Below are 11,181 nucleotides of genomic sequence, written 5' to 3' on the forward strand. Positions count from 1 at the left end.
ACTCCACCATCATGGCTGATCTTCCGTTCCTCTCTCAATCCCATTCTCCTGCCTTCTCCCCGCAACCTTGGACACCTTTACTAATCAAGAATTAATATTTTTCATAGAAGAATGAGTTTCAATTTGATGGATATTAAAACTTATCATAACTAATATTTACTTTCTATCTGCACACATTGCTTATTTGAATATTTTCCAAATCTCATTCAAAGCAATATAAATATCAATATATAATTTGAATATCTTATCTATTGATGAAAATAGTTGTTTTTTTCAAAAATAATGTTCAATCACAACTGTGTTTTAACACACTCCTTTCAAAGGTGCAACATTGACAAATTCTGTAAATATTATAGACAGTATATTTATGTACTACTACATTGTTTATTATATTATTTCTGACTAACTTACATTCTTATTCATTGGGATATAGATAACTAGATTGTATACAAAGCTCCATTTTTTCCAGGATGGCTGGCACGATATTAGCTGCAGGTGTAATGATGTCTGCTTTAATCAAAGATTGCAAGGAATGCCACAATTCCATAAGGCAGCCAACAAAGCAAGAACCAAACCACTGTGGTAATCACCATGCAAAGGGCACGGTATTCTTTCTGGCGAGCTTCATTCTTTTTTATTTTGCCAACCTGCTCAAATAAGAATTCAGAAGATCATTTGATATACAGTCCAGATATTCCAAATCATATTTACAAAAAAAACAAGACTTTAAATCATGCCATCAATCTATACGTGCAACTGAATATTCTCAGTGAGTTATGAATTAAGTTTGGATTCATGTTGACAGGAGTCACAGTGATTTACAGCCTTGACTATAAATATCTGTTTCAATTACATCAACCAGCTACTGACATGACATTTGTGTCAACAGAATTACATTTGTGCAGCTTAAATATTGTGTCATATCTGAGTTACTTGTAAAGCAAACAGTGAAATTCATATCTATTTAGAAGGGAAAACAGAAATGACAGCTGTTTTTAAAGAGCGAATGTATAATATTGGATTCATTCAGTGCATCACTGGAGGTACCTGATAATGCCAAGCTCAACCAAACCTCACGGAAAGGTATCAGAATCTTATTGTTTATCATTCGGAGAAATAAAATTCAAAAGTAGCATGCTTCAGTTATATCGGCCAAGGTGGCCAAGTTATACATCACATATATAATAATCTTAATAATCGTTGGTTGACGGAGACTCGGTGGGCTGAAGGGCTTGTTTCCATGCTGTATCTCTAAACTAAACTAAATACTGTCATCCCATCCCAGGGAAGAAAAGGTGCAGGTACTCCAAAAATAGATGGCGGCCATCAGTATAGAAGCTTTTCTTCAACAAAATTAAGGAGATCTGATTATCTTCAAACTAATGGGAAGGATAGTCTGAAAGCGAAGACCATCTCCTTGGAGTAGCCAGATGACCTTTAAAATAGTATTTTGAGGAAACAAGTTCTGATGGCCTTGTTGACAAACCACTTGACCCTATTCCCCATATTGTTTGCATTTAAAAGTAGCTTAAATCATTCTAAAGATACATTTTGTTCACATGTATTGTTTCCGGATTGCCCCCAATGCTCAGGCAAGGGGACGTTCTTAAACCCATTGCAGAAGCCATCAGCATAGGAATCAGCAGCTGCAGATGAGCACACCTCACCACCCAGATGATCACCTTCGTGAAGGCCGGAGGGCAGCTGTCAAGAACCACAGCAGCCAGGAATCCGTCAGGAATCCTGGCAACTGCGCAGGACTGGCAGCTTTCTGTAGACCTGGTGAAACAGCTGAAGTTCCCAGAGCACATTGCCACGACCACCCTGAGGCCAGACATCCTCCTGGTCTCAGAGGCGACCAAAAATATTGTCCTGTTGGAACTGACATGGGAGGACCGTCAGGAGGAGACCCACAAGAGGAAGATGACGAAGTATGAAGAGCTGGTCATAAGCAGGGCTGGAAGGCAAGGTGTAAGCCCATCGAGGTTGGCTGCATAGGTTTTGCAGGGCAATCGCTTTACGAAGCCTTGAGTGCACTGGGCATCAACGGAGTGGCGAGGAGAAGGGCCATCAAGAACACCACAGAGGCAGCGGAGAAAGCCTCGAGATGGCTCTGGATCAGGAGAGGAGGTCCATGGGGAGGAGCGAATGTCACCTGAACACAGTTCGTGGTCTGATCAACCACGGCTGGGTCGCCTGGGTGAGGGTGTCTGATGTTGAAAGACCCAAAACACCCAATGACCCCAGGTACATCACTGATGATGTGTTCAGGAGCATCAATAGATGTATTTTTATCAATTGAAAAATAATATTTACTGCGGAAAATTGAAATTATAACCCGGGTCTCTGGCACTGTTAAGGCAGCAACTCTCGTTGTGCCACTGTGCCGCACACAAATGGATTTTACTGAACTGTACGTAAGAGAATATTTTTTTTATTGTGCATTTGCACTTGTGACAACAAAAGCACCATTGAACCAGTGAAATAGTCGTTTTTTTGCAAGTTTTCCACAGTGCATTTGCAGATACTGTATCAGCTGTTGGCTGTGGTTTGCTGGAGCATGGTCATGTGACTCATGACCTGCTTGCCCTAGGCATCATAGAATAGAATAGTTTCTTTATTGTCATTGTAACATGGGCCATGTACAACAAAATTTAAAATGTCAGCCAGTCAGTGCAGCATTCAAACATTTCTAAAGCTAACGAAACATCCACGGTAAAATAATAAAGATAAGCAAATAAATAAATATCACAGACAAAGCACGCATACACACCCAACCCTCCATCCTTCTGTCGATTTCACCGTTACCACAGTCCCTTAGTCTGTATCGCCCCTGCGTTCCTTGGCGGCTACATTTAGTGCTTTTATAGCAGTGGGGTAAAAACTGTTTTTTAGTCTATTTGTCCTTGTCCTTGTGGATTTGTACCGTCTGCCTGACGGCAACAGTTCAAACAGGGAGTGTCCGGGGTGGGAGATGTCCTTTATTATATTCTGGGTTTTTTTGGTGCAGCGGGAACTGTGTAGGTCCTCCAAGGTAAGGAGAGGGCAGCCGACAATCCTCTGGGCGTTGTCAATGGCCCTCTGGAGCGCTTTCCTCTGAGCCGCTGTGCAGCTGGTGTACCACACGCATACACAGTATGTTAGTATGCTCTCAATGGAGCACCGATAAAAGGACAGCAGCAGCCTCTGAGTGATGTTGTTCTTCCTGAGCACCCGCAGGAAGTGCAGTCTCTGCTGGTCGTTGAGGTCGTTGTAAACATGAGGTCGTTGTAAACATTCAACAATATATAACACTCTTCAAATTGCTCAACACCTCATCCACCTCAACACCTGATCCACCCATGCCATTCCTTGCAATTTATGATGAGAAATCAGGTAGCCAACAGACAGTTTATAGTCATCGATACCTTTTGTGCTTGTGGCCATTAATCAACAAGCCCATATTTGTGAGCAATTATTGATTCCAAATTTGCACTATAAATACAAATAGTTGTGGCATCTGAATATACTAACATCGTGCGTGGTGATACCATCTGCAAAGAGTTAATCTTTGGCTCTGTGGCAAGAAATCTGTGATATAATATTGTTTGCCCAATCTACTCATTCGCCAAAATTATTTTTAGTTCAATGAAGATGGAATTAATTAGCAGAGCATAAATGTAACGTTAGGACAGTTTTTTCAGGATGGTCACTGTCACTGTGTTAAAACCTCCTGGGAATACAGTGGGAACCTTGGCCACCAAACTCAATTGCAGTTTCCTACCACTTCAAGCAGGGTGCAGGGCCACCAAACTCAAGTGCAGTTTCCTACCACTTCAAGCAGGGTTCAAGGCCACCAAATTCAAGTGCAGTTTTATGCAACTTCAAGCAGGGTGCAAGGCCACCAAATTCAAGTGCAGTTTCAATCCACTTCAAGCAGGGTGCAAGGCCACCAAATTCAAGTGCAGTTTCATGCCATTTCAAGTAGGGTGCAAAGGCCACCAAATTCAAGTGCAGTTTGGTACCACTTCAAGCAGGGTGCAAGGCCACCAAATTCAAGTGCAGTTTCCTACAACTTCAAGCAGGGTGTAAGGCCACCAAACTCAATTGCAGTTTCCTAACACTTCAAGCAGGGTGCAAGGCCACGAAACTCAAGTTCAGTTTCCTACCACTTCAAGCAGGGTTCAAGGACACCAAATTCAAGTGCAGTTTGGTACCACTTCAAGCAGGGTTCAAGGACACCAAATTCAAGTGCAGTTTTATGCAAGTTCAAGCAGGGTGCAAGGCCATCAAATTCAAGTGCAGTTTCATTCCACTTCAAGCAGGGTGCAATGCCACCAAATTCAAGTGCAGTTTCATTCCACTTCAAGCAGGGTGCAATCCCACCAAATTCAAGTGCAGTTTCATGCCATTTCAAGCAGGGTGCAAAGCCACCAAATTCAAGTGCTGTTTCATGCCACCAAGCAGGGTGCAAGGCCGCCAAATGCAAGTGCAGTTTTGTGCCATTTCAAGCAGCGTGCAAGGCCACCAAATTCGAGTGCAGTTTCCGAACACTTCAAGCAGTGTGCAAGGCCACCAAATTCAAGTGCAGTTTCATACCATTTCATGCAGGGTGCAAGGCCACCAAATTCAAATGCAGTTTCATACCATTTCATGCAGGGTGCAAGGACACCAAATTCAAATGCAATTTCACACCATTTCATGCAGGGTGCAAGGACACCAAATTCAAATGCAGTTTCATACCATTTCAAGCAGGGTGAAACCACCATAAAACCACACAATACGCCACATAAACGCCACACTAACAGTTCTGTGGACATTCAGTGTGTTCAGATGATTCATAGCTCAGACAGGGTCGTGACTTCTCCCTCTCCATCTTGCAGAGAGTGAGCCACACCCACGCTTACGGGTTTTATAATCAATCCCCCCTCTCACCGGAAGGGGCGTGGCCTTCATGGCATGATTGACAGGAGAGAGATTCTCAACATTTTTTAAACACTAATAACACTTTTATTTTTCATTGATGGGAAGAATCCTCTGCACCTGATGAGCGGAGGGGGACTGAGTAAGATGGCCAAAAATCTCAGCCGTAAGTGGTAGCGTTTTATTTAAATCAATATGCAGTGCAAACAGGAAGTAGTCAAGTTTAGACTTTTAATCATGTGCTTTATTTCAAGTTGACCACCACCAACCATTTACATAGAAACATAGAAAATAGGTGCAGGAGGAGGCCATTTGGCCCTTCAAGCCAACACAGCCATTCATTGTGATCATGGCTGACCGTCCCCTATCAATAAACCTTGCCTGCCTTCTCCCCAAATCCCTTGTTTCCACTAGCCCCTAGAGCTCTATCTAACTCTCTCTTAATTCCATCCAGTGACTTGGCCTCCACTGCCCTCTGTGGCAGGGAATTCCATAAATTCCATAAACTCTGGGTGAAAAAGTTTTTTCTCACCTCAGTCTCAAATGACCTCCCCTTTATTCTAAGACTGTGGCCCCTGGTTCTGGACTCGCCCCACATTGGGAACATTTTTCCTGCATCTAGCTTGTCTAGTCCTTTTTTAATTGTATATGTCTCTAAAAGATTTCCCCTCATCCTTCTAAACTCCAGTGAATACAAGGCTAGTCTTTTCAATCTTTCCTCATATGACAGTCCCGCCATCCCAGGGATCAATCTCGTGAACCTGCGCTGCACTGCCTCAATCTCAAGGATGTCCTTCCTCAGATTAGGAGACAAAAACTGTACACAATACTCCAGATGTGGTCTCACCAGAGCCCTATAGAACGGCAGAAGAACCTCTTTACTACTATACTGAAATCCTCTTGTTATGAAGACCAACGTTCCATCAGCTTTCTTCACTGCCTGCTGTACCTGCACGCCAACTTTCAGTGACCGGTGAATAAGGTGAACAAGGTCTTGCTGCACCCCCCCCCCTTTACCTAACCTAACCCCATTGAGATAATAATCTGCCCCCTTGATTTGCCACCAAAGTGGATAACCTCACATTTATCTATATTATACTGCATCTGCCACGCATCTGCTCACTCACTCAACCTGTCTAGGTCACCCTGCAACCTCCTAACATCCTCTTCACAGTTCACACTGCCACCCACTGTCATCTGTAAACTTGCTAGTGTTGCTCCTAATTCCCTCTTTCAAATCATTAATATATATGGTAAACAGTTGCAGCCCTAACACCGAGCCTTGCGGCACTCCACTCGCCACTGCCTGCCATTCTGAAAATGACCCGTTCACTCCTACTCTTTGCTTCCTGTCTGCCAACCAATTTTCTATCCATGTCAACACCCTACCCCCAATACCATGTGCTCTAATTGTGCTCTGCTTTATTTCAAACCGACCATCACCAACCATTTGCTGTGCTTTATTTCAAACCGACCACCAACAACCATTTGCCGTGCTTTATTTCAAACCAACCATTTGCTGTGTTTTATTTCAAACCAACCACATTTTCATTTTCAAACCACATTAGCGGCACTTACGGCCAGTAAAACCACACTCACAGTTTAGTAGACATTTGTTCAGTGTTATTCACAGCTCGGACTGAGCAACATGACCCTCTCGCTCCCCCATCTTGCAGAGACTGACTGAGGCACTCAACACTTTCGGGTTTTATAGTCCCTCCGGAAGGGGCGTGGCCTTCAGGAGTGAGAATCTCAACAATTTTTAAACACTAGTAAATCTTTTATTTTTCATCAATGGGAAAAAATCCTCTTGTCCTGCACAGCGGAGGGGGACTGAATAAGATGGCCAAAATTCGCAGCCATAAGTAGCAGCGTTTTTTCTAAAATCAATATAAAGAACAACAGGAAGTGGTCAGGATCAGACTTTTAGTAATAGAGATTCCATTCCTAGTGTGGGATTTCCAATGAACTGAGCAGCTGATTCTGATACCCTCTGGTCCATAAGCACTCCAGCCAAAGAGAGGGGTCATAGTTCAGAAAAGTGAATAATACCAGGTGAAGACAATAGCCAGCCATGCCCTTCGATAACTAGAGGCACAACACATATACTTAGTCACTATCCAGCTCCGATCACAGGAAAGGAAGTATAGAGATGTGAGAGAGACTATGCCTGAAAGATGAAAATAAACCATTGCCATTAATAGACGAAAGCACATGATGAGATTGACTCAGAGTATAAACAGTTTTATAGCAAAAAAGTAACACAAATAAAATGTGAAAGAGTATTTATCAGTATTAGTATATTCATCACATTCATCAGTATATTCAATACTCCATTGAGTGTGAGAAAGGAAGATTTTAAAGTACATTAAAGGGATAAAAAATTAAAAGGCTTTGGGAAGAGTTTTTATAGCTTAAAACGAGCAGATAATGGCTCATCTCCCAATGGTCCAGTAGGTAAGTGTGACGATACACAGGAATCCAGAAGGTGGAGGAAAACAGATTTCTCAAATGTTCATAGAGCTGCAGGAACCTGTCCACTCACTCAACCTGTCCAGGTCACCCTTCAACCTCCTAACATCCTCTTCACAGTTCACACTGCCACCCAGCTTTGTGTCATCCGCAAACTTGCTAGTGTTGCTCCTAATTCCCTCTTCAAAATCATTAATATATATGGTAAACAGTTGCGGCCCCAACACCGAGCCTTGCGGCACTCCACTCGCCACTGCCTGCCATTCTGAAAAGAACCCATTCACTCCTACTCTTTATTTCCTGTCTGCCAACCAATTTTCTATCCATGTCAACACCCTACCCCCAATACCATGTGCCCTCATTTTAGTCACCAGTCTCCCGTGCGGGACTTTATCGAAGGCTTTCCAAAAGTCTAAATACACTACATCCACTGGCACACCTTCATCCATTTTACTTGTCACATCCTCAAAAAACTCCAGAAGATTAGTCAAGCATGATATCCCTTTCATAAATCCATGTTGACTTGGACTAATCCTTTTACTGCTTTCCAAATGCCCCATTATTACCTCTTTAATAATTGACTCCAGCATCTTTTCCACCACCGATGTCAGGCTAACTGGTCTGTAATTCCCCGTTTTCTCTCTCGCTCCTTTCTTGAAAAGTGGGGTAACATTAGCTATCCTCCAATCCACAGGAACTGATCCTGAATCTATTGAACATTGGAAAATGATCACCAATGCGTCCACTATTTTTTGAGTCACGTCCCTGAGGACCCTGGGATGCAGACCATCCGGCCCAAGGGATTTATCATCCTTCAGTTCCATTAGCCTACCCAATACTATTTCTCGCCTAATGAAAATTTCTTTCAGTTCCTCTACCCCCTTAGATCCTCTGTCCTCCAGTACATCTGGGAGATTATTTGTGTCTTCTTTTAGTGAAGACAAATCCAAAGTACCTGTTCAACTATTCTGCCATTTCCTTGTTACCCATAATAATTTCACCCGTGTCTGCCTTCAAGGGACCCACATTTGACTTTGCTACTCTTTTTCCCTTAATATATCTAAAGAAGCTTTTACTGTCCTTCTTTATATTCTGACCAGCTTCCCCTCATATGTCATCTTTTCAGCCCGTATTGCCCGTTTTGTTTCCTTCTGTTGTCCTATGAAAGTTTCCCAATCCTCTGGCTTCCGGCTACTCTTTGCTGTGTTATACATCTTTTCTTTTAGTTTTATTCTATCCCTATTTCTCTTGTCAGCCACGGTTGCCTCCTACTCCCCTTAGAATCTTTCTTCCTTTTTGGAATGAAATGATCCTGCGTCTTCCGGATTATGCCCAGAAATTCCTGCCATTGCTGTTCCACCATCATTCCTGCTAGGATCCCTTTCCAGTCTACCTTGGCCAGCTCCTCTCTCATGCCTTCATAGTCCCCTTTGTTCAATTGCATCACTGACACTTCCGATTTCACTAACCTTCTCTTTCTCAAATTGCAGATTAAAACTAATCATATTATGATCACTACCTCCAAGCGGTTCCTTTACCTCGAGTTCTCTTATCAAATCTGGCTCATTAGACAACACTAAATCCAGAATTGCTTTTTCTCTGGTCGGCTCCATTACAAGCTGCTCTAAGAATCCATCTCGGAGGCATTCTACAAACTCTCTTCCTTGGGGTCCTGAACCAACCTGATTTTCCCATTCTACCTGCATATTGAAATCCCCCATCACCACAGTGGCATTACCTTTGTTACATGCCAGTTTTAACTCCTGCTGCAACTTACACCCTACATCTGGGCTCCTATTTGGGGGTCTGTAGATAACACCAATTAGTGTCTTCTTGCCTTTGCAATTCCTCAACTCAATCCACAGTGACTCTACCAATAATATTAAAATATTATCTGAAGAAGGGTTTTGGCCCGAAACGTTGCCTATTTCCTTCGCTCATAGATGCTGCTGCACCCGCTGAGTTTCTCCAGCTTTTTTGCGTACCTTCGATTTTCCAGCATCTGCAGTTCCTTCTTGAACATATTAAAATAATATTGAGGTATAGGACCATGGAGTAATTTGGAAACACATAAGAAAATATGAAATATGAGGCAATGTTTAACTAAAATGCAATGTAGGTTACCAAGCACAAGGGTGATAGGGGGGCTTGATGCACCTTAGGACAAAGGTCAGCCTTCTCCGAAACTGGTTATTGTGGATTTTTACAACATTACTTTGGGAAAGAAGCAATATAGGAGCAAACGTGACATATTTACACAACCTCCCTTGTTAAGCAGCCAAGCCCAGAATTCATTCAATGTTCCTTCTTGCAAGTAATCAAAAAACTTGCACATCTTAACAACAAGTCCGAACAATATAATTGGTGAGGAAATTGGAAATAATGTGTCATCCAGTGGCTGCTTTAAAAGGGCCTTTCAATCACACTGCACAAATTTGCTGCTTTCTGGCATGCTGGCGTTCCCAATGTGACAGCCCGATATCTCTGTTCGACCATTTTAACTCAATTATTTACAGATAAGAAGCCAACGTGTTTCAAGTATTTTAACAGCTCCAAATGCTTGACAATTTTGTTATTTTGTTCTGAAACAAAATTTTTATAACCAACTTTAAAATGTTATTCAATCGTTTATTTTTGTGCCATAAAACCTTTTGGTTGATCTGTGGTCAATATTTCCATTGATTAAAAGAAAAATCAAATTGAAATGTTGCTGAATAGGTGACATTGCAAAATTGAAGATATGATAATGAACTTGAAGTTAAATGGGCTCAAATCAACTCTAGATGATAATACTTTTGTCTTTAATCAACATATTTTGAATAATGTTGTTGTTACTTAAATTGCAACAGAGAAAATTTACAGCGAAGATGTGGATTAGTTTATTTCATGTTCTTTTCCTTGGTCTGCACAAAACTTGAGAGTCTTCAATTTACAACAGAAGTCTTTAATGCTTTACTCAATGCTGGCAGCAAGACAACTCAAAATGGCTGCACACTGTCTACAGACAGGATAAACTATATACAAAACATCTCCCTTTGTCCTGTGCAGCACCACCTGCTGCACGGGAGGAGCAATGGGTCCTCCCACTCCACACAGTCCACCAAACATCACATTCCCCCTTTCCTGTTTGAACGTCTCCATTTGGCTGGACCTCGCTTCACTCTTTTTTTTCAGCATTTCACAACTCTTGCTAAAGGCTCAGAATCAACAGTTTTCCTCATTGTTCTCTTTTGAAGAGATATCAGTATTTGCATTATCTGGATGCTGTTCTTTCTCCACTTGGCTGTAGTTTTTCTCGGTGGTCGTCAGCATTTTGGATGCAAACGCAACTGGTTCTTTCTTGCTGTTCGGCGCTGTTTGTGAGATTGCAGCTCCATGACCATATGGTGATGCATCGGCGGCCAGCGAGATCGGCTTCAATGGTTCATAGTGGACCAAACGCGTCTTCTGGGCGAGCATCTCCTTCAGGTCAGTCGTAATTGCCATGCTTTCAAAATAAAACAGCGCACATTCAATACGACAACCACCTTTCTTGCTTGGGATCAAAACGATCAAATTGCCGAGATGTTAGTTTGAGTACACTATGGAACTCAAAAAAAAAATTTTTTTTTAAATCGTATATTAGGCTCTTATATGGGTCTTTGGACGCAACCACAGTATCCCACTCCTGACACCACTTTCGTGTTCTTTTCCTAGGTCTGCACAAAACTTGAGAGTCTTCAATTTACAACAGAAGTCTTTAATGCTTTACTCAATGCTGGCAGCAAGACAACTCGAAATGGCTGCACACTGTCTAGACAGGATAAA

General features: G+C 42.2%; 1 protein-coding gene across 1 annotated transcript; it reads right to left on the reverse strand.

The window, feature by feature from the left end:
* Nucleotides 1-373: 373 nt before the first annotated feature.
* LOC129698420 (melanopsin-like) lies at nucleotides 374-10,833 on the reverse strand. The gene is given in 6 exon segments (XM_055637566.1): nucleotides 374-514; nucleotides 516-647; nucleotides 1,668-1,704; nucleotides 2,529-2,589; nucleotides 6,827-7,072; nucleotides 10,584-10,833. Coding segments are annotated over 6 exon segments (825 nt in total). The 3' UTR covers nucleotides 374-415.
* Nucleotides 10,834-11,181: the final 348 nt, after the last annotated feature.

This window comes from Leucoraja erinacea, chromosome 6 (genome assembly GCF_028641065.1).
Source record: "Leucoraja erinacea ecotype New England chromosome 6, Leri_hhj_1, whole genome shotgun sequence".
Classification (NCBI taxonomy): domain Eukaryota; kingdom Metazoa; phylum Chordata; class Chondrichthyes; order Rajiformes; family Rajidae; genus Leucoraja; species Leucoraja erinaceus.